We start from the raw sequence: 23,125 nt of genomic DNA, 5'->3' as shown, positions 1-23,125 counted from the left end.
CTAATACTGAGGTTCCAGTATTAGCCATGCATATATGAAAAAAGGTCAAGATCATTTATTATATGTACACTCTTCAGAAAATGCTGACTACTTGACTTCTGTCTTGGAAATATGCATGGATTTAGGGTGGACTATTTTCCGTGCGTGTGCTTTGGTTTTCTGTGGGTGGGCAACATTATGGGGTTGTTTTGTTAACCATTACTGTCATTTACTGTATACCTACAGCCTTCCAACTCGACTTTGAGGACATCTTCAATGACTGCAGAGCATGTCATTTGGTACCTGCTGTAACCTCTATGTGCATATAAAACACATTTTCCATAGCAGCTTTCACAGAAGAAGGTACAAACAGCTTTAACCACATTTTCCAAAATTAACAAAATCGCTTTTACCTTTCATCTGTTTTTGGTATTTTTGCAGCTCTGGTGCCAAAAACCCACTTAATGGTCCAAGACAGCCAATTGCATTTGCAATTGAGTCTTCATCATCTAAGTCATTCTCTTCATCACTGTCTCTGGTTCTGCCTAACCTTCTGTCAAAAGAGAACATAAGAGAAGTTAAGAAAGAGATATTCTTAAATATGAACCTTGCCAAACATCTTTATCTTCTTCAAGAGCATACAAAGGAGGGTGCCACCTGCCTTTTCAATTCTACATAAACAATAACCATATATGACATAAGCAGTGCATTTCAAACTTACCCTGAAAATGAAGTTGATTTTACTGCTGCAGGAAAAGGAGTAATGTTGTACGTGTACTTCTCCCTTAATTCTGCCAGTTGTGGGAAGGGAAACTGAGCCATCGTATAAACAGTCTGGAGGGGGGAAAAAGCAGCTTTTAAAATTGTTGATTTAACGAACAGTCCCACAAAAGATTTCTCCACGAAAAGACTTTCAGAGTCTTGCAGGATTAAACGATGCACATTCTTGCACATTCACGTGCTTAAGAAAACGGTCAAGTTTTATGATTCAGTCAGTACTTCCTGTAGGACTCACCCACTAGAAAAAACCCAGAGCATGAACTGAAGTTTTGCCACTCCATTAAACTACTGTGAAAGAAAAATATTCTCTAGGGCCTGAACAGTGATAGCCTGTCAGTCTAACAGACAAAGGCATTTTATGATCTGGAGATAGACCTACCTCTGGCCCAACATTTCTGCCTGTTCGTTTGATCTCCACCATACTTTCCTGTTTGGTTTTTTTTTTCCCATAAGTCTCAACTCTCCCCCTTCATAGACAAGGAATTTTGTCTGGAATTTATTTCTACTCTTTATGCCTTTTCAGGTAACCTTTTCAGAGGATAGTTACCCTCTAAGTGAAACCGTTGCCTCCGAGTCCTCCACTTACTCCTCGTACCTACTGATTTAGATTATGTTTTAGCTTTTGCTTGTCTCCAATCAGTGTCTTTTCTAGATCCTCTACAATTTCTTTCATTTAGCATACACATTTTTAGCTTAATTATTTGTTATCAGATTATAACTGTAGGCCTTGCTTGCCACCTGACTAAGAGATCCACAAAACAAATTTTATGCTGATGCAAGTTCCACTGGAAATTAAAAAAATATTGTCAATCAACACCTGTGATATCCTCCCAGCAACACTTCAGTGTCAAAGTATTCTGTTTCTAGTTTGTACACAGCCTTGGAAGCCATTTGGTTAATTCTGGTGAAAACTGTGTCAGAGGGAATTGGCCTACATACACAAAGCATGATGCAGCCAAGCTTAGTATCTTATTTATGGTGATAGGGGACAGATTCTGGGAATAAGAAAAGAGACAAGGAAAAAAACCTCTATTTTCACCTTGAATCATTTTACAATTCTTTGCCTTACTCTAAAAATTCAAAGGCATCTACATCCTCAGCAGCACACCATACAGTAGGCTGCGGCTTCCAAAAGAGATTAAGCTGTTTTGCAGACAGCTCAAACACTCATCTCAAGAGCTGACCAACACTGGTTTAAGGCTCTTCTCTCTTTTCACTTTCATGAAAAAAAAAAACAAAACGAAAAGCAAATGCAAAAATAAGCCCAAAAGATAACACAAAAAGTGCTATTCAAGTAGAAAGTTAACAGTAAATACCATCAAATCAGGGTAACTGTCTAGGGAGATAATCTAAAATGCTAGAGTACCATAGAGGGATTAATTCCTGTTTCCCTCCATCCCAGTAAACACACAGGGATTCTTCTCTTTCTCCTGTTGGCTTCTCATCTCCTCTACACTTCAATGTTTCTGGGTGTACAAACTGAGTTAGCTTAGCTGCTTATAAAAATGCTTGCTTTTTGAGAAGGCATGATGAAAGCATGGATTCAGTCCAGCACAGGCTGTTTAGAATATCTGCAGACACTGGTGCACAGCCTTCTGTCTCCATTATCAACAGGCCAATAAAATTACATTACTGAATACTGTATTTAACTTCTACTCTTGAATAAATATCCTGTCTAGAATCTGATGTATAGCACTCACCTTTTATTTACCCAAACTGTTCAATCTGAAAAAAGAAGAAGCTGTAGGCTTGCTTCCTCCTCCAATCCCTCCACACTCTACTCAGTAAAACATTTTAATAACCCTTGCAACACAACGGCCAAATCTGCACAAGCTTTAAGCCCTCAATCCAAGGTACATGTACTGCCTGCATAGGAGGGATAAACTTACAGCAAATATATATGCTGGTGGAGAGAATGAGGACGAGAGTCCTCTGACCTGCTTTAGACATCTGCTCTGTCAACACTTCCCTTGAAGGATCAGTTATCCCTCCCTCCTCTAACTCCCAAAGGAAACAAGCCTTTTAAAGCACAATTTGTTTCCCAGTGGTTGAGAAGTGCCTGTTAGTCTTCACTGGCTTAAGTGAGCCTGGACAAGTAGTTCAGATGCAAATGTAAGTATTATGCAAGTCTAAAGAAAACCGAGATGATTGCCACCAGCAAGCTTTCCTGAAACACGCAGTGAAAGCCAGAGTGGGATATTAGCCCTTTCCTGCAGTAGGCTACTAATACTTGAGCCACCTCGTAAAAAGTATTAGATGTAAATTCATCATTCTGATTTTTATTAGGGGAGACGAAAAAAAATTGAAAATAAAGCAGTCCAAACATTCATCTCTGTCTGATTCCTCTGAAAAAGTTTAAAGAAATTTAAAAAGCAGTGTGTTCAAGCAGCCTGGGTCTTTTCATTAATGCAATCGTTCATATTTCTTAATTTTCTTCTCTAACCAGACAAATATGCGGTAGCATTCATCTACCCTGATGGTAAACTCTCATAGTGCCTATTTCTCTCCACTTATGGTAAAGAGGGCCTAGAGTGAAGACCTCAGAGATGGCTACACTGCCAGTGTCTGCCTTTGACTTGAAGAATGCTATCAAACTATATTGTGGTCTCCTCAACTAAGAGGACACACATAAACCAGGCACATTTCTTCTCTATGGACAAAACTTCAACCTGCCACACCCTCCATATCAATGGCAATGCCTTCCTACCTTAGCGTTCCTGTCAGCGTCACAAAATACACACATATGCTATGAATACACACATACTTTGCACCAAGTAGTCATTTTTTGCTGAAGCACAAAAAGACTGCTAATTTAGTATACTTGTAATTGCAACAGTTAAAAAACAAAAACGATCCTTCCGTCCCAACAACTAGTAAGTTTGCTATGCTCTATTTTCTACTACACACAACAGCAAAGAAAAAAATCCACACTGAGTCATTAAAGTCCACTTTTCCCAAGAATATTCTTTGTCACAAATATCACATCTTGATATCACAAATATCACATCCAGTGCCACACTGGAGACCAGGAACTGAAACACAATGAATATCAGAAGGCTTCAGCTTGTACTGCTCTCCTCACACATCCTCAGTATCTGAACCGTCTTGAGAGGAACCTGAACACTCCTTTTAAAAAGCATGTGAGTAACTCTGACCAGCTGCATTTCCATTTTTGAAGCAAAACAAATCCACAGCGCTCACCTCTCCCATTCCTAGAGCTTTCTCATCAGACAAAAGAACAATAACCAAAATAATAAATCTGAAAATAATCCTTTACACTTTGGGGCAGTACTTTACCAGACTAGGGAAGTGTATTATCCCAGACAGTAAGTTTTGCTTCAAGTAATGGGTAACAGAAGTCACCTGCTAACTACTGTTATTAAACTCATGCAACTTCATAGGCCAACTTTTTTCCTTCCTCAAGGCAGGTACAAAATTGCAGGTTTATTATTTGCTCTGTACTTGCACCCATTAAACTTTCCTTTTGATGAGTTAGAGCATAGTGATTTAATGGGTTCTCTATATTTAATGCATAAAATAAGAGCTTAAACTGCAGGTCATCTATTTGTTTCATTAATGTGCCAGCTCAACCCAGTTATCTGAAACTTTTATTCTCAGGAGAGTTTAGGTTTCTGCAGTATCTGAACAAAAATGTAATTTGTTAGGAGTCAACATCTGAAGGATGACACACAACCCACAAACTATAATTATATCACAATTACTCACCTGCATAAGTTCATTGCTGTCAATCAGATTGTCTTCAAGCATCTCCTGGGTCAGCTTGCCCATGGTACTGTAAAACTCATCTGCAGTTTCACAACACTCTATTTGCCTACATCAGAATACATGTTGGTTTTTATTTCAGTTTTACATATGATGATATGTAAACCAAACCTGCTTTTTTTATCATCATAAAATACACGTTTCCATTAGTCAGCCTAACTTTTAAGTTTATTTGCAATCCTGCTTAGACTTCCAAATAGTAAAACTGTGCACATGACATTGGAAAAGCTGGTGCAGTAAAAGGGTGTACTGATGTCATGGTTTGAGATTGGCCCCCCCTCGAGAGAGAGGGGGGCTCAGAGGTGATTGGGTGCCAGGGCAGTGTTCCCTGAAGAGCCAATCACCACTCATGCTGTTCGCTTCTGCTCAAAAATCATATATTCACATAAGTGGTTGGCAAGTTCTGTGTTGGCACTTGGGCTGTTGGTGTCTGCTGCGTGTAGGTGTGGAAGGCCGGGGGGGGTGGCTGGGCTCCTTCTTCCCCCCCCACTCCGGGGGGAGAGAGGAGCCCTGCGGCCCCCCCAGCTCTGCCTAGCCCAGAGCAGAGTTAGAGGCAGCATTTTTGAGTGTGTGCAGTGAGGGAAGAGACTCACAGCATCTGACCTGAGGTAAGAGGAGAGAGGCAGGCTTTTGCAGCCAAGCCTTCTCCCCCCTCCTTTTCTACAGCTAAGCTGTGGAGGGGGGCTTTCCTTTCCCTCCGCTGGAAAGTGGAGGAGAGGCTCAGCATTGAAGCTGAGCCAAGTGGACGGGCTGTGGAGGTAGGCCCGGCGCTCGGGAGAAGAGTCCCAAGTGAAATTGGAGACGGACCCCGCCCAGAGAGAAAGGGGCCCGGAGGATGTCTCTGCCACGCAGGACAACCGAAAACCCAAGGAGAAATCTACATGCCAGGACGTGGACGCTTGATAAGCAGAACTACACTGCAGCAGCCTACAAATTGAGGTATGAGAGAGAGAGATCACAGAGCGGCAGGAGAGCAAGGACTCAAAGCTGTCTTCTCGGACTTTATGAGGAGGAGAGACTACAACAAAACAACTGGAACTTGGTGAGGGGGGAGCGTTCAGGCCCAGAACACTCCCACAGAGGGACTGGTTACTTTCCAGCCTTGAAAAGGCTCTTTCCTGGACTAAACTTAAAGGAGGGGCTTGAAAGGACTGGTTGATAGAAATGTAATATATATATAGTTGTCTTTAGCTTGTATAGTATTTATTTGTGTAAATAAATGTATATACTTCCCCCTTCCCCTATAGAAGCCTCTGGCCTGAAAGTTTCTCTTTGGTGTTGGCATAAATTGTGGGAGGGGGTGGAGAAGCCTGAAAACTGGATTTTTTTGGATTTCTAATGTGGCTCAAACTGCCACAACTGAGCACAGCTTACGGTCCTGATTGCTCATGATAAGGGATTTATGTATGTCCAGAGAGACTATTCTTCTGCCCCTTTCACTTCTACAACACAAGAATCAGTAAATCCTGCCTCCTATTAGCAGAAGGGCATCCTCTCATCAGCTCAAAAAGGGAGCATGAGGATTTCTTGACTGCCTCATCACCCATTCTTCACCATGCACCAGATGGCTGAATTCACTGGTTGAACTGTCTTTTTGTCAGACAGGAACATATTCTCTGGCCAGAAACCATTCCTGTGGAATAAATTAAGTATAGGTGTATATATACATGTCTCTGTGTTCAAAAAGAACTAAACTAGCATAATGCAGAATGAAGGAAAATTCTCTCATCATATTTGCAAATCCTATTTCTAAATTAAAGATGCCAAGTTTTTTGTTTTGCCTTTTTGTTTGTCTGCTTTCTAGTGTGTTTTTATTTGTCTTGGGGTTTTTTTGATGGAGGGAGGAATCAATTGGTTGTGGTTTTTCCCCCAAAGTTTTCTTTAAATCTCTAAAAACACAGAATCACCCACAGTGTCTGCTAGAGGAAGAGAAATATGAGTAATATGTTTTCATGAGTTGGTGTTCTACATATGTTAAGGGTCAGCTGCTAAAAATCTCTCCTGTCAAGTGAATAATTTGTTTTACTTCTACCCCAAAGAATTGCATTGATGGCTACATACTGTAGCCACTCCTCTAAAATACAGCTGCTGGAATGATGACAAAAATACACTGCCATTTTTCTTGAGCTTTAGAAGAGGACGCTTCCTTGATCCTCAGCCTCTGTACAGAACAACCATTGAACTGTGAAACTCCTACTGAAATCTTAACATATTTTAGTTAAAATAATGATTACATAGCTAAAAAAAAAAAAATTAATATGGTATGTAGCCAATTATCACAAACTTACTGCTTACCTTCCCCAATACCTTCTCTCTCTCATGATCTCCACATACTGCACCTATTCCACTGCATCTATTTTTAACTTCCCTGTTCTTTCAGCCTACCTCAAAACAGAAGTACAGCTGAGCCACCAACATTTTTAAAACGCACTTCTCACCACATTTTCATTTCTAGAACCATAGTCTTGAAAACTATGAAGATCATGAGATAACAATCATTATTTCAGGCTCCACTTCTTTAAATCTCCCCTGTTCTATTTCCAATGGTGGACAAAGAGAAACAAAAAAATCACAGTCTTCTCCGAGCAAACACATAATGCCCAATTACTCACCAGACCTTCTCCCATTCACCACAAACAAAAGTTACAAAACGTGCAGTCTGATCAGCTTATTCTTTTGGACATATTCTTATAGATTTCTTGATTCTTTTTATTTCCATTTTTTAAAACATGTTAAATTTTTCTTCAAGCTTTACAGCAAAATCTTCAAAGCAGTAACTTCCTTTTTTATCACAAGTTGTAACACTTACAGTTACAGCTTTTAAGTGCACAGAGACCCACTGCAATAGGACCTTTTGTCCAAAGCCCTATGTGACTACATATAGCTTAATCCTAAAGCAAATGATTTGTGCAAGTTTCATTTATGAACTGATTAAAAATGTTCTCAGGAAATTATTATTACAATTATTATTCTTCAGATTAAAAATTAAATGTAGTAAACAAAGCCTCTTACAACGCTACTGGCTTGCAGTGCTAATTTATTCAGTAGGAAAAATGAAGCAAAACCTTGAAGAACAGAGCTGATCATAAATCCCAGTGTTTCGATCTCAGGGAAAAAAGGAAGGTGAGTGTTAAAAGGCATCACAGAGAAAATGTGATGCAGCTGCTGATGTCAGCTGAAAAATGTTTCCAGCTGAACTAACATCTGCTTGACCTGTCAGAGCTCACACCTCCCACTGAAGCCAGTGACAAAACTCACTTCTCTGGGAGCACTGTAAACTCTCCGGAATGCAAATATTTGGTGTGACAACAGAAAAGTTTAGAAGAACTAACCATCTCTTGTGTTTTGGCCATGTGGTGAGTTTCCAAGACCTTAAAGGACTATGACAGAAACTTGGCTCAAATGTGCCTAAAAGCAGGGAATTTCAGGAAAAGTTGTTTTCAGTCCTTAACAGAAAAGACCTGTGTCCCACTAACTCATTCTCTTAGTAACAGTGAACTCTTTTATTGGGCATAGCAAATGGGTTCAAATCCCTATGTCTCCTTAAGTGAAAACAAGAGAATTAACATCCCCAACTTCAGGTACCCAACAAAGTTAGCTAGTCACCCTCAAGTCTTTGTGTGTGTTTTTCCAGAGAGTATTTACCAGTTCCTTCAGAAGTTTATGTTCTGGAAAGTCCAACTAACCTTTTAGCACAGCATGAAGACGTTATACACAGACAACTCAAACAACTGGAGACATTTCCTGCAGCGAAGGTTGGTTATCATGCCCATTCTGACATGATGTCAGAATCATGTGTTTTTGGGAAACCATTGAGGTCCTTTGTGCAGCTTTTTCAAAACAAAATCATTCTCCTGAAAGATTCCATCTTGTTTAGAATTGAGAACATGCTCTTTGGGAAAATAAAAGTTACACACGGCTCATACCGAAAAGAAAAATCACATAAAAATGACCACTTACTCTCCAAGCTTTGCCCAGATAGCCAAAGCTACTCTCAGTATAATTTCAGAGCCTTCAAAGAATACTGAATCCCAGATCTTCAGAACTGTATGGTTAGGCAGACAAGTGGCAAAGAGCGTCAGAAACCACTGCATTGTGAAAACATTTGTAAGTGGGGGTTCGTAGCCTCCTGAAGTTAAAAAAAAAAAAACCAACAAAAAACTTGAAATACTACAATTTACTATTATTTTACAAGAAGTATAAACCGCACACTCAAATCCGTCAGACATTCTAGTACCTCTGTCATTACTCAAAACTTACTTAGCCTGCAACTGTCCAAAGATAAGCTGAGAAAAGCAATGGAAAAATGACACAGTCACCTTTCATTCTGCTGCTGCAAAAACTAAGCAGAAACACTGGGTTTGGACTGTAAACCCTGGATTAAGCTACCACACTTTTTTTCCCTTGTATTAGAAAGATTGCTTGTCTTTCCCCAAAGCCATATGAAATAAAAACATTTATTAAAAAGAAAACTAAGCACATAAACCCAAACAAACAAGAAACCCAAAACAACAACAACAAAAACCCCAAACCCCACGAACTCCCCCCCAGAACACTGCATTTCTTCAGCAACTGACAGCATAAGTCTTTATCTACATGAAGGTGAAGATGACTGTCTATGTAAAGTCTTATGTACAATTTTAATATCCTCGTGCACTTGTTAAGTTTCAAACGAGATGCAGTATTTCAGCCTGAAACTCTGAAGTTTTACTTTCTTGTTACGCTCAGAGTACCCTTTGTGCATCCCAGTATTAACTGATGCGCTGAAGGCCATGACCAGAGAGGCTGACATGTGAAAACACTTTCAAACAGCAAATACTTCCTTGATACCCTTTCTTTGTTTTTAATAGTTTGGACAGAGCCACATGGAACATAGTAGCAGATCTTTTCTAAGATGTAACTCTGGGTGCACTTAGCTTCCTGACTGAAAAAGAAACCCAACCAATTAACAAAGAAACCAAAATACACTTCCCAAAACATTCCCAAATAAAAAAAACAAAAGTCTGAAGGGAATGCTACACTAGGAAAAAAAAAATCACAGTGAAAAGCCAGTTTCCAGGTAGCAACCCAAGACGTACTTCTCAGTTTTGCACCTGTGTATTGCTAAGCATCTATGTGAAGAAATACTAACCTACCCCCACTGGCTCTCCCACTGTAAATCTTCCCAGAATAGCTATATAAGCCAGCAGCTACAAGGAGCAACAGCAGGACAGGTATTTTGAGCTAAGGCAAGAAATTACCTTTTCAACATAGCCCTTGCACTAAACTATGTGTTAGCATTGTTACTCCATGCATTATATAGTCTTATCAACACAATTCTGTTTGCATCTAGTGGTGGGACCAAATTATTTCCCCTTTTTTTTTCCTGAAAGCACCACCTATTTATGTTAAGGTTATCAATAATTGAAACCATCATGTTTCACCTTTTAAAATATATTCTAAGCAATAAGCTCATGTAAACAAAGTGTACTTTTAAACTAGTGCTCAGATGAAACAATAGCAAGACAGTTACTAGCATTTTCTGTTGAACATACCTCCACTTTCTCTGTTAGCAGCTCTTTGCAGGGTGTCCAAGTGCTGGGACAGTTCAGGAAGCTTCATTTGTAAAAGATCTCGGAAAACAGCCATATCCACAGAGAGAGCACGGAGATTATTGACAAAGTAGCTATCAGGAAGCACCTTATCAATCAGGTAAATCATGATCTGTGGGAAAATGAAAGATCATCACATAAGACTTACAGAGCCAGTTATTTTCTAGGAATAACATAAAAATAAAACCAGAGAATTTGCAAGTTCTCTTCACTAAAGAATAGCTCAGAGCCAGTGACAACACATGCCTCAGGCACCTCCATTTATATAGGGAGAAAACATTATAATTTTAAGCATCTACAAGTACTCTTAAGTATCCACAAGCAATCAAAATGCAAAGGCCTCTTAAAGCTGCCCAGAATTTATGAACCATGAATGACTGAAATCAGTGTCACACTAAGCTATGCCCAAATTGGCAGCATTAATCAAATCAAAGGCAACTTTTAGCACTTTTGATGTTGGATGTGTTTATGAGCTTCTCCACGTTGTTGGACAGTTTCAAGGTCCCTTCTCTGGTTAACTGCCACAGCTAGAAGACTGTTTGTCCAAATCACCTCTTTTCCCTCCCCAGAATGCAAGATACTGTTCTTTAAAAAGAGATTCTTCATATATTTTACTGTGATGTGTTACCATGAGCTTGTAAAAATATGCTTTATTTTGTTCAGATATATTTCCACCAATGGAAGAATAATTCAATAAAGCAACATTAACTTACAACTATGCTATTTCTGCTTTCATTAACTACTTATTACATAAGTCATAAAGAAACCACTTTACAAAGGCTTTTGCCCCCTTCCCACTGAATCATATTACTTAACAGATCTCAGATATATGAAAGCATAGAAAAGAACAGAAATCTTTTTTCAACACTTACATCCATTCTGTTTCATCAACATGCGAATGCTTTGAGAATGCTTTTTTAAAAAGCAGATTCTTGTATTTCCCAGTTTGCAATAGATATTTTCTTCATTACACATCTCTACATACTTATTTTTATTATTTGACTCTGTAATATTTCCCCACAATAACGTGCAAGAAAAAATATTTTTTAAGTTTCAGTATCTATGAGACTCATATGCAAACTTTGATAGCTTCTACACATGCAAGTTGTGATTTTCTTGCTTACCTTAATTTCCGTAGGCTAACTTTAAGGCACTTCCAGGGATTTAACTTAAACATGCTTACCTTAACTAGTGAAGGCTCAAGCATCACTGGCTGGGCATTCACTGAAGCTACCACCTTGGGTCCTATGCTGTTAAAGCCTCATGGTGTCAGTAGTACCTGCTATTTCCCAGCCTCTGGAAGACGCTTCTCACAGAGCTTTTGTTTGTAATGTCCTTTCCAGAAATGGGACCTGACTGGCGAGCCCTGAAAATGCCCTTACTCCTTTAACTCCTAGACTCTACAATAATTCAAACATAGTTACTCCATAGCTCCAGTCCTGAGGGCACCTTTATAGGCAACAGCATCTGTAGCTGTTCTGAAGTCGCTCATCGCTTGGTTTAGGTGGCAGTGGCTACAACAAAAGTCACATACTAACACCTAATTATTTTATACTTCCCCCCCCCACCCCCAGTTCCTTCCCCCTTCTTCCCTCTCTCTTCTGGGAAAATTCCAATCCTGCAAAGCCCACACACTAAGTTTGGAGAAGAAATGACTATTTTTCATTCTTGTTTTATCAGGTAAGATTTGTTTTGGTGCAAACAGCCTTCAGTGCCTTATATCCCTGGGGCAGTCTGGCACCATTCCATTGTCTCATTCCCACAAGGAGCTTGATACCACTCAAAATAAAAGATGATACAATAACATAAGGATGCACACAGTTCTTATAATGAATTGGGACTTCATAAACCTCAGGTGATCGTATTTCCTATATTACCATAATGTGTTTTTGATACAAAGTAGGTATACCATGGTATTTTCTTCCTATTACAGGCAGCTCTCTAGAATGTAGGAAAAAACAGCTATCTGAACTCTACTACCATAAGCTTTAAATTTTAGGAGCTCTGAGTGAATTTAAATACTTATAATATTTAAATCATTGCCTAAGGCAAACAGCTCAGTATCTCAAGACTCATAGTTATCTTTTACTAATCTGACCCCAACTCACACAGGAGTTTACTTAGGAAATTTGCACACAACCTTGGCAAACCTTAAACCACTTCCTAGTTTAAAATAAATGTAATTTCCATTTTCTGACATACTATAAATCTCATAAAGCTTTCTTTTAATTAGAATAAAAATGGTCTAAGAAAATAAACCACTGTATGACTAAGATAGCCCAGAAATCAGTTTCCAGGTGATTTATTTGTCTTTTAAATATTTAATGTTCTCCTAGGATTTGCTTTAAAATATAGCAGATTTATTAACTGCCTCACATGCCACACAAGAGGTTGATATTGGAATTTTAAAGTTTCAGCTACCTATGATGTCTGTAAGCAGACTTGGGAGTATGGAATAAAATATTCTGAAGCGAGTAGCAGTGTTGCCATTTATTTTTATTAATTGTTATTTTATTAATTTTTATTATTTTATTACAGTCAAACCCTCATTTGTTTCTGTTGGAAAAAAAATTAACAGTGATAACATTCCAACTGTTCATTTCAGATAGGATAAAAAAAATCTGCAGATATAAACTAGTTAACTCCTTTGAGTGCTGCTCTTTTAGGCTGTCTACAAAATTCATCCACTGGCTTATTCTGAAGTTAACTAATTAAAAGCAATCTTCGACACTGAAAAAAAAATATTTTACTCACTTTCAGGGCATCCCCTTCATTGCCCTCCATTACTTCCAGAATAAGTGCAGCTAGTATGTTAAATCCTTGACAATAGCCAACAGATTTGTTCCACCTGGCATAAGCCAGCAAAACACGCTTCAATACCACTCGATCTTGCTCTGCCTCCTGGCCACAGTAAGAACTGCAACCAGTTCGGTGAAGGTCCTTTAAAGAAAAAACAAACAAAACAAACAAGAACAGACAAGATGTGTATTCCTTTAGTTCTCCAGCCTATTCCAGTTTTCCTTCCACCTCTGCCCTCCCAATACCTACTCCCAAAGTTGATGACAATGTTTCTTTTTTAATCTGTAAACCTTTAGCCAAGAGAAATAGTTTCAGCAAGCTCTGAAGTAAACAAGTTACCTAAAAGATGTTCATGCAAAGTTGTCACAGAAGATATTAACAGATCTCTGGGTTTCAAAGAGGCAAGACATAACAGCTGCTTAATTGAACAAAAAAGAGCAGTTGTTTTCATCAAAGTATAAAAGAAGTACTGGGGAACTAAGTTTTCAAAACAAAAATCAGAAATCGTGTTCTTGAGATTTAAGCGATTTATAAGTGAAAGGCAAAACACCTACTAGAATGTTTAATATTTAGTAAGTATTATCTATAAGCTTAAACTACCAAGTACAGACGACAACTGTAATAATCAGGAACAAAAAGTATCTTGCTCCATGTACTCTAATTAGGGCGACTGTAGAACACAATCTCTCCTAAACAGAGTAATACTCCCTAAATAGGTAAACAGACTAATATTTAAATCACTGCAGCAATAAAAGTCTCTTAAGCTCTTCCCTAAAACTGCTGTCTGCTTTAAATATTAAACATTCATTAGCTGAGAAATATATATGGACAAGCATGTTTCAATCCTGTAAAATAACTGAAAGACACTCAATTGCTATAATATGAAACATACTTTTAAATCTCAAATTTTTGTGTTTATTTAGAGAGAAAGAAAAAACCCATTTATGTTTCTTTGTCTCCATTAAACTCCAGTACCTCTTTCAAAATAAAAAAAAGTAAAAATTGAGGAAAAAAGATCAGTAATAGCCATTTTTTTCTCAGCTGACACTAACGAGACTAGTGCAGAAGGCCCAAAGCAGCCAAAAAAAAAAATTTTTGGTGGACCAAAGGGAATTAAGATGTAATTTTTGCCAAAGTAGTTGCAGAGAAGAAAATAAAACCAAATTCAAATTTCATCTTTTCATTAAAAAAACCCACCACCAACAAATTACTGGCTACCTTTACTATCTGGATGCCCATAGAGTCATCATCAGGATTACTTCTTTCATTGAATGTGAAACGCATGGTTTTGTCCCAGTCAATTGCTATACTGTGTAAGTACTGATCAGCTAGGGTCAGCCAAACCTAGAAATACACAAGGAAAGTCAACAAAATTAATTATTTCTTGGATTAAAATATAAAGTTTTGATATATATTGTTAGATTAACTTCATCAGCTTCACCCATATGTCATCTCCTTGAAATATGCAGAAGAGGACTATATCTACAACAATTTTTGCACCATTAAAACAATACCTTGATCCCTAAATCAGAAAGGAAGGAAAAGGTGAGCATTAAGGGTCCAGATCTGTGAACTGCTTACAAAGATGTAAGTCCACTGTCAGACACTGAAACCACAAGGTCCCTCCATGATGGAAGCACAAGGCAAGGACCCTCTTTTTCAGTTCAGCCTTACTATCCTCATAACCTACAAGGAGTTTTACAAAAGGGTAACACTGCTGCTGGTTTTCCTGAAACTCAACCATGGACACATCTCCGGGAAACTCCACAAAAGAAATCTAAAAGTGCTAGTGCTTCTCTTTACCAGAAGTCTCTTTTGATCAACTTTGCAGAAGAAACAGTATCTAATATTAACCATTTGGGATTGATCTAAAGGCATCACTTGGATCAGAGTAAGTTACTCTTACAAGAGGGCTTCCTAAACTGTTGGTGCTACAGGGAATTCTGAAACAAACAATTTGACTATTTTGAAAGCCTAATAATTACCAGAACAGATTTATGCATGTATACCTATGATAAAGGCTGGACTGTTATTAAAGATTTGAAAAATTCCTGAAACATGAAAGATACATGACACATCATTCAATGACAGCAAGCAACAATAAAGGATCTTTCTCCAAGTAACTGAAAGATATCATGAAAGCAAATTGGTCAAGTTTTATATCAGCCATTAATTCACTCAAGTGAGAAAAGCAATTTAGACACTTCTCACAGATTTAAACACTTAGATAGCTGCATGATGAAGGAATTTATAGACAGCTCCCAGAATCTCATGTTTACTGCATTTAAATGTCCCTTCCCACACTTTTGCAAAGCCACCATGAGGAGGAATGCTGTTGTTCCACCTCCCAGCAGCTTTGGCTCTGCTGACATCCTATGGTGTTGTTTGACTGGATTCTTTCTCTCTGCCAGCCCCAGAAAACCAATGTCACATGCCACAGCGATAATGCAGATGTCATCTTGCTCCTTCTGCTGACAGCAAAGGAGGCAATCAGCATGCTGCCAACACCAAATCGTTCCTTTATTTTGGTATCTATCTTAAAATCATTGGGAAACCAGGGAATGGCAATGAAAAGACCACATTCCTTCTCTTAAGGCTACTTCTTTGCTTAGCATCATGTGGTCACATGTGAGCAAACACAGAGATGGGCAGGCAGAACAAGAAGGAAAGACAGAGATCTGAGTTGGATGATGTGGCAGACCATACCCTCAGCAAATCTGCTGATTACACTAAGCCCAAGGGCTCCTCAACAGGATGCAGAAATTGTCTGAAAAGAGCCTCATGAAGTTCAATGAGGAGAAGTGGAAAGTCTTGCATCTGGGGAAAAAAATCCCAGACAGCAGTATATGCTGGGGACCACCCAGTTGCAAAGCATCTCTTCCAAGAGGAAAGGCTGAGAGCTGGGACCACTCAGACCGAAGGTGGCTCAGGGGGGATCCTAACAGCCTGTATAAGCACCTGAAGGGAGGGTGCAAGAAGGACAAAGCCAGGCTCTTCTCAACGGTGCCCAATGACAGGACCAGAGATAATGAGCACAAACTGAAACACAGGAGGTTTTCTCCAAACATCAAGAAATACTTTTTGACCGTCAGGGCGACGGAGCACTGACACAGGTCTCCCAGAGAGGTTGTGGAGTCTCCTTCCTCGGTGCCGCTGATTGGGGAGCAACTAGGTGTCCCTGACTGGGCAGAGGGCTTGGACCAGATGACCTCCAAAGGTCCCTTCCAACCTCAGCCCTCCTGTGATTCTGTGACCTGTGCCACTCATGTACCACAGTAAAGTCTCTTGGACACTTTCTAGAGCATGGGAAAAGAATATTTCAGGAAAGAAAAAAGGCTGTTAGACAGATATAATGATTCACTTTAGTTGTAAGTTAAAAATAAATTCATAGTGGTGTGAGGAAAACAATGCCACTAACTCTTCTGCTTCCTTCTCCCCTGATTTGTAAGGAGACGCAGTTCAGGTTGCAAAGACAGCAAAAAGAAAACTGAAAAAGGAATTTAGGCTGATGCATCAAAGATGTATGGAACTACATATATTTTATAAAGCTTCAAAAATATTCTATTTATTAAAATAGTGTTTTTAAAGCTGAGATTGTGTGACTCAGTTTTAAAGAAAAGTTGAATAGACATGCCTCTTTTTATGCTAGGGAACTTCAAACATTGTTGAAGAAAGCAATAAAGTAAGTTTAGCAAATTCCCAGTGGACTCTTTCCTACAACACTAACTCAGTGTAATTTCCCACTAATAGTGCACTCTGCCATTCTATATCACTCCTGACTCTGAACTTCCCTAATTTACACAATCTTCATTTTCCCCATCAAATGTTTCTATGAGCATTCTGCCGGCATTAGCATCTATCAACTTCACCTCCGTAAGTGTGACAGCCTACACTGCAGATTTGTTCTCCTCTCAGTTATCTTCAGCTGTGGGGGCAGCTTCACCAGAGCAATTCCTTGAGACTGACAGAATGAAGCAATAATATCTGCACCAGATTAAGTTACCTAAGCCGCAAGCAGAAAGAACCCGACCATTGAAAACACCATCTTTACCTGTCACCTCAGTTTCTCCAGCTGTCCTGCAAGGTTATCACTGAAGAATGTAAACTAGGAAAAATGCTCAGTACAACTTAAAAGGTCCAAATATTTGTTAAAAAATATCCCAACAGATAATACTGATGTCATTCACCTGTGCTGAGAAACCTACAGGCAATATGGCCCACAAAGCATGCAGGTGTACCTACCTTTCTCCGCCACTCCTTTGGGATACCTGTCGGCAGTCTGGCCACTGCTTTGAGCGCATCATGCCACTAAAAGCAAAAGCATCCAAAAATGTAGGAAAGTCATCATTAGTTTAATGCAACAGTATATCAACATTTACAACCTCGCAGACATGCACATTCATTTCATTTTACTGCACACATTTCAGAGTTTAACTGCTTAATCCACTCACAGGGAAAATACAGATTTATTACTTAATGATGTAACAGAAGTATTACATTCTTGGACTCAAAGACTTATGAGATAATCGAGTAAACAATGAAAGCCTATTGCATTTTCTGAATATGAATGGAATAGTTTTTGATGCAATTGCAAATAATGTGCTGACATTATGATGACAGGTGCACTTCTGAACTAGGGCAAGCACCTTGACTGCAGAGAACACAGTCCCACACAAACTCAAGAGGAAAATGAATCAAATTACCTGCTGAAAACCATTTTGACCTAAAGATGGTTCAAGAGTGAATTTCAATTTTGTATCAACCCCTAGAAACAAAAAGAAAAAAAAACAAGGTCATTACTTTCATTTAGCTCAAAAGGGGAAAAAACCCAACACACACAAAAACCCCACAGTTGAAACAAGAAAACAAAATTTTGCTTCAACAATTACATTTCAACCTGTTTCTGTGAATTTTTGTCTTCACAGTGGATTCAAGGCACATATTAAGAAGTACCTGGACAAAGTTTTTAAAATGCAGTAACATCCTCTTTAATAATGTGGTTTGACACAACTCATTTCACTAAAATTTGTGTAGTCCACTATTCTACAAACTATATGAGTACACTACAACCGGTCATATGCATCCACAGAAAAATACATGTACAGAGACAGTTTCATTTCATCTGTGTCAACTTCTTGACATTAAGTCACTCAAAACTCATTTGTAAGTTTGGGATGCTAAAATTATTGTTCAGGACGTAATTTTTTTAACAGTTCTTCACAACATAAAGCACATTTTGTCAGTATTCTCATGTAAGCTTAGATTTTATTCTGTCATGTGAACAAATAATTTTAATTGTTATAAAGCAGGCCTACTAATAGTTCATAAAATATTACATAAAATACCAGGATCTCAAGTGGATCCCAACGTGGCACCAGAGTATGCCGTAACACAAAGAATAATAACACGTTTAATTTGCTTTCTATCCCACAATCTGAATGTACAATTCTTTGGTCCTTCAAATGCCGCTGTCCAGAGTTCAGGTGCTGAACACAGCGTTACACTGCATCCCCTCCCTCCAGTCTGCTGGCACAAAGAATAAAGCCTTCCTTTATTTTCCCTCCATAATTTAATAAAATGTATTGCTCCATATTTAAAAACATATTATGCATAGATTCTTATCTTTGCAGAATATGAAGCCAAACATTTTTAATATATAAATATCCATAGATACATATATATACACACATATAGACAAACCAAACTACCATCCTGAAAGATTTTAAGTATATAAAATCCATGCTAACCAACTCATCAGTAATATTCAGTGCTTTAGAGGACTAAGTCTGAAAGTCTGACAGAAATCCAAACTGTAGTGGCATTTGCTAATTATGGAATGTAAAATGCCTTTCAGCATTTGCATACTGAAGTGATGGTAAGTAATTTTAAAGCCTTGCTGTCTGATAAACACATATTTGAAGACAAAGCTGCCTTCTTTAAGGTTCTCTTTTTTTCTTTGTTGGGTGAGAGTGAAGAAAAAAAAAATCACACAAATCCTGATATTGTTTAGAATTTTAGTGTTTTAGAATTGCATCACTGAGACCTGGGGATTGGTGCTCTCATTTCCCTGCTTCAGATCTAAAAGACATGCTTGTTAGATCTAAAAAAATAAAGGCTTATAACCATAATGGATATGTCTTGAAAAACATTAAAGGATTAACAGCTAATCCTGGAAGTAACTTTTTATTAGTATTCCTTCCCATAACCCTATGGCACTCAGCAGGGACTCCTAACAGATAAATCTCTTCATAATAATTCAAAGCAACGCAACAATGCCAGTAACCCACTAAAAGTAAATTGTATCACGTTTGCTGAAATCGGAAAAAGTGAGTCTCATTCCCCAGCAAAAAAAAAATATAAGTACTGCAAAAGCCGCTAATCATTAAAAAAAGATACCATGGCAGGGAACTCCTTTTGTTAAGGAAACAGATGCTGATATTATCTAGCACTGTCTTGTAGCAAAGAACCAATAGCCTTCCAAAATAGCCATGTATTTGTTTCCAACTCAGCAGCCAAATATTAATCACTTCACAGTTTTCTAAGACTTAAAGATTCCAGTAACAACTTCTTTCTTTGTCTTATGAGCTTCCTAAGAAAGATGCAAGCAGATACTGCCAGGTCTTCAAAAGATCAAGCACAGTAAGACAAAACCTCAGAGTAAGGAAAAAATCTATAATTACATGAACATCATGAGCAGGGAGCTCACACCAGGGCCCAGGTAGCTGTCTCTCTTGATTAAATGAGACTGAAATGAGTTCTTGAACCTCCATCTACAAAAGTTTATTAAATCATGGCAGACAATTAAGAAAGGTGTGAAAATTACTATAAATGAGAATAACATCACATGGTAACACCAGACTACACAGCACACTGTCTTCAGTACAGCAAGGAACATCCCGGTCGGGCCATGCACTGTGACGTCTTGCTGAAGCCATGGAATCTATTTTCCCTTATTTGTTCCCTGTTAGAAATATTCTCAAAATCAAATTATATGACAATTTTGTGACAGGGGAGGAGAATTGCAATGGGGAGCAAGCCACAGCCCATACAGGAATGGTTCCTCATTCCCACCTATTTTAAAAGAACTTAAATTTCCTAAAAACAAAAAATTACAACCCTGTTCAATAAAAAAAATACAGCAAGTAAGCAAGTAAAAAAAGCTGGAACACGAACAGTACAGAGAGCAAGGCAACGCTATGCCCACCCAGGGCATCTACAGGACAGCAACCAGCAAACTGCAAGCAGCATCTCACTGTCTCTTACTTCTGGCACAAGAACCATCTTGCTACATGCAGTTTCTGTGCTCTTCTCAAGGAATTTGTCCTTGGACTTTAGAGCTTCAAGGAAATGAGAGTCTATCCCTATTCCAACCTCTCTTGGTTTCCTAAACCTCCTTTCTCCATCATTCCCCTTTTCCTAACAAATCTCCCACCCCTGCACATACTACTTTATTTTTTTTTTGCACTGTTCTATCGTTTTCATCCTGTCTACTTTTGCCTGGATCATCGCCAGTCTTTCCCCAAGGGCTTCTTCCACATACAATCTTCCATCATCTGCTACGTCTTACCAGCAACTCCCTTTAATTCTGCATTCAGTTGCCTTCCCTCCACAAACTAACTTAGATTCCCCAATAGCTTCCTTCCCCCTCAGTACCCCACATCCACAGAACCCTAGCTCAGGTATGCACCCATTTTCACTGGATTTTCCCCTTTCTGACAATCCTCCATCTCTGGGTCACATTCCTCTCCATCATGTAAACATATGCTTTTTGCAGAAAAGACCCTTTGGGGCCTTAAGAAAACTTTTCTTCCCAGCTCCTTTACGTGGACAGTCTGGCAGAAATGTACCACATATGCAGCAGTAGTTCCTACTCTAAGTGCTGTCAGTACAACTCAGCCCTTTTACATCAACCCAGCCAGGCTATAGCGTCATTTGACATATTAAACATCACCACCAGTTCATACACTTTCAACTGATTCTTCATACCTGAGAAGCATATTAGCTCATGTAAGCAGGAATATGCTGGGAACACATTTGAATTATTAGCTCCATGAATACAAGCACACACAAAGGTAAATTTGGCACCAAATTTCTGAAAGGTAGGGGTATGCCAAAATAAGGCCTGTTCAATGCTCTTGCAAGCAGGTCACCAGAAACCACTGCAGAAAAGTTATGTAAAAAATAAAAGAAAAAAATGAGAAAAAGATAAAACCCCACAAAACCCAGTCCTATTAGCTTTTCCATGTAAAATATACAGTGACTCCTGGCAAGAAAAGGCTGTAAGAGGGAAGATTATTCCCCTAGGATTCCCAAACCCTAGCTGTCTTCCACTGCATGACCAAAATGTAGCACAAAACCACAGAGCCACAAGAGGGGAGAAAAGTACCTGGGTGAAGGAATCAAATTCCCAGTTCTCCCTCAGCAACATTAAACAAAAGGATGAGGCAAACTCTGGGATTTTTTGAGAAATTTTAAACCAGAAGTGTAGGAAGATTATCTGTTCTGATGTACATATGTGATCTATAAAGCCATAGCTTTAAACTAAACTTACAAAGTACACTACCATAGGTTCTTGGCTGTTGAAACCTCTCCCACAGAAAGCCTATAAATATTTTATCAAAAATAAATGAGGGAAAAGGCCTAAAGCAACTTTGTGTGCAGTGGGAGCCCACATATGGGGAAAGAAAAGTGACCATGTAAACTACCACCGTACTGTTGCTTGTTATTTCAGAAAGATTCTTAGCCTTGCAATTTATCTCTAAATGTACGTTTTCATCTGCAAAAAGAGAAAGAAAAGTAACATTCTGAGTAACTCTGCATGAAATCACTTCTACCAGGAGCCAGAGCTCACTGAGATGTATCAAAGCACATCTAAAATCTCCAGTCTACAGAAACTTCTCAATACAGACACTAAGTAAATCTGAAGGAAACTTCATCCAGTATATTTTTTAAGGGCTCGTTAGGTGCCCCATCTCCATCACTCTATGCAAGCATGCATCCTGAATGTTATTGTCTTTACTTACATATGGAAACCCCAACCAGTGGGATTTTTAAGACTATGGCGTTCATGGTTATGCCTCTGATCACATCCCCTCGTCTTTGTGTGAGTGTAAATAAAAGAATGTCATTATCCAGATAACCTGGGATATTAGCAGACTACTGTTGCAGCAGGGGACTGTGAGAATTACAAGTCAGGAAATCTGGAAAACAGCAACCCCATAAACCTGCACCAGAATTAATAACAGCCTCCAAAATTCATCTCAGACATGGAAGTAGTCAGCTTTGTGTGCTTGATGCACACACAGGTAGCACAATGGAAACTGATCCTTACATATTTCCATGTATTGCTCTATGTTTCAGTGGATCTCTGGCTTGCATGCTTTGTAAGTGCTTATGATTAGGCAACAGATTAACAACATTTTAGCTACAAGTGACAGCTCTAACACTGTAAATTGAATTTAAATTTCTAATATTTCATAAAAAAGAAAATCCAAAATTTTGATGGCAGGCAACTAGAATCTAGCATTCAGTAATGATCACCGATCAATGCTTCTGTTGAGAGCCCACCTCCCTGGAGCAAACATACTTCGTTGGCTGACCACCTGGTTCTTAAAAGATTTTAGTGCTGAAGCAAGATCCAGAAAAATAGCCGCAGAGCTGATGCCTTTCCCTTGGGAAAGGCACGGTTTCGAATTTAGACAATACCCTACAGTAGACAAAGGCTGGGCGGGAGGAGGGCTCTTCGGCAGGTCAGGAGTTAGTAGGTTTATCTGGGGAGGCTGAGGGGGACCACGGGGAGAGGCTGGTGGAAAGCTGCGGCACCGAGCCCGGGGGAGAGGAGAAGGGAGGGAGGCAGCAGGGACAAACGACACAAAAGCGCTGCGAGGCGGCGACGCCGGGCGGGAGGAGCAGGGAAAGGAACGAGAGAGCTGGAGAGCGGATCCAGGATCCGCCGGCCGGGCGGGATGAGCCCCCGGGCAGAGGCAGCGCGCTGCCTCCCCGCAGGGCCCCCCGGCCGCCTGCCGGGGCCGCCTCGCACCCGCCGCGGTGGCCCCGCCGCTCTCCAGCCAGGGCCCCCTCGCAGGCCCAGGAGTCCGCGCTCCGCGCACCCCGCCGGCCCCAGGCCGCGACCGCGGCGTCTCACGCCGGCCGGGCCCCGCCGGGGCCGCCGCACCTGCCTCGGCCCGGGGCCG

At 39.5% G+C, this 23,125-nt stretch overlaps 1 protein-coding gene across 5 annotated transcripts in view; it reads right to left on the bottom strand.

Annotated features, from left to right (window-relative positions):
* TBC1D30 (TBC1 domain family member 30) overlaps positions 1-23,125 on the bottom strand; it is a 56,300-nt gene that overhangs the window by 5,337 nt on the left and 27,838 nt on the right. For all 5 annotated transcript variants that reach the window (XM_027679633.1, XM_027679634.1, XM_027679635.1 and 2 more), the window contains 9 exons: positions 17,636-17,697; positions 17,175-17,240; positions 14,151-14,276; positions 12,888-13,073; positions 10,077-10,245; positions 8,503-8,671; positions 4,486-4,591; positions 701-813; positions 393-532 (listed from right to left, as the gene is read on the bottom strand). In XM_027679633.1, coding sequence (XP_027535434.1) covers positions 393-532; positions 701-813; positions 4,486-4,591; positions 8,503-8,671; positions 10,077-10,245; positions 12,888-13,073; positions 14,151-14,276; positions 17,175-17,240; positions 17,636-17,697 — 1,137 coding nt within the window. The remainder of the gene's footprint in view (positions 1-392; positions 533-700; positions 814-4,485; positions 4,592-8,502; positions 8,672-10,076; positions 10,246-12,887; positions 13,074-14,150; positions 14,277-17,174; positions 17,241-17,635; positions 17,698-23,125) is intronic.

The sequence above is a fragment of the Neopelma chrysocephalum genome, unplaced genomic scaffold, assembly GCF_003984885.1.
Source record: "Neopelma chrysocephalum unplaced genomic scaffold, ASM398488v2 Primary Assembly neopelma1_59, whole genome shotgun sequence".
Lineage (NCBI taxonomy): Eukaryota > Metazoa > Chordata > Aves > Passeriformes > Pipridae > Neopelma > Neopelma chrysocephalum.
The sequence above is the reverse complement of the archived record's forward strand: the minus strand, read 5'-3'. Positions and strand labels throughout refer to the sequence as shown.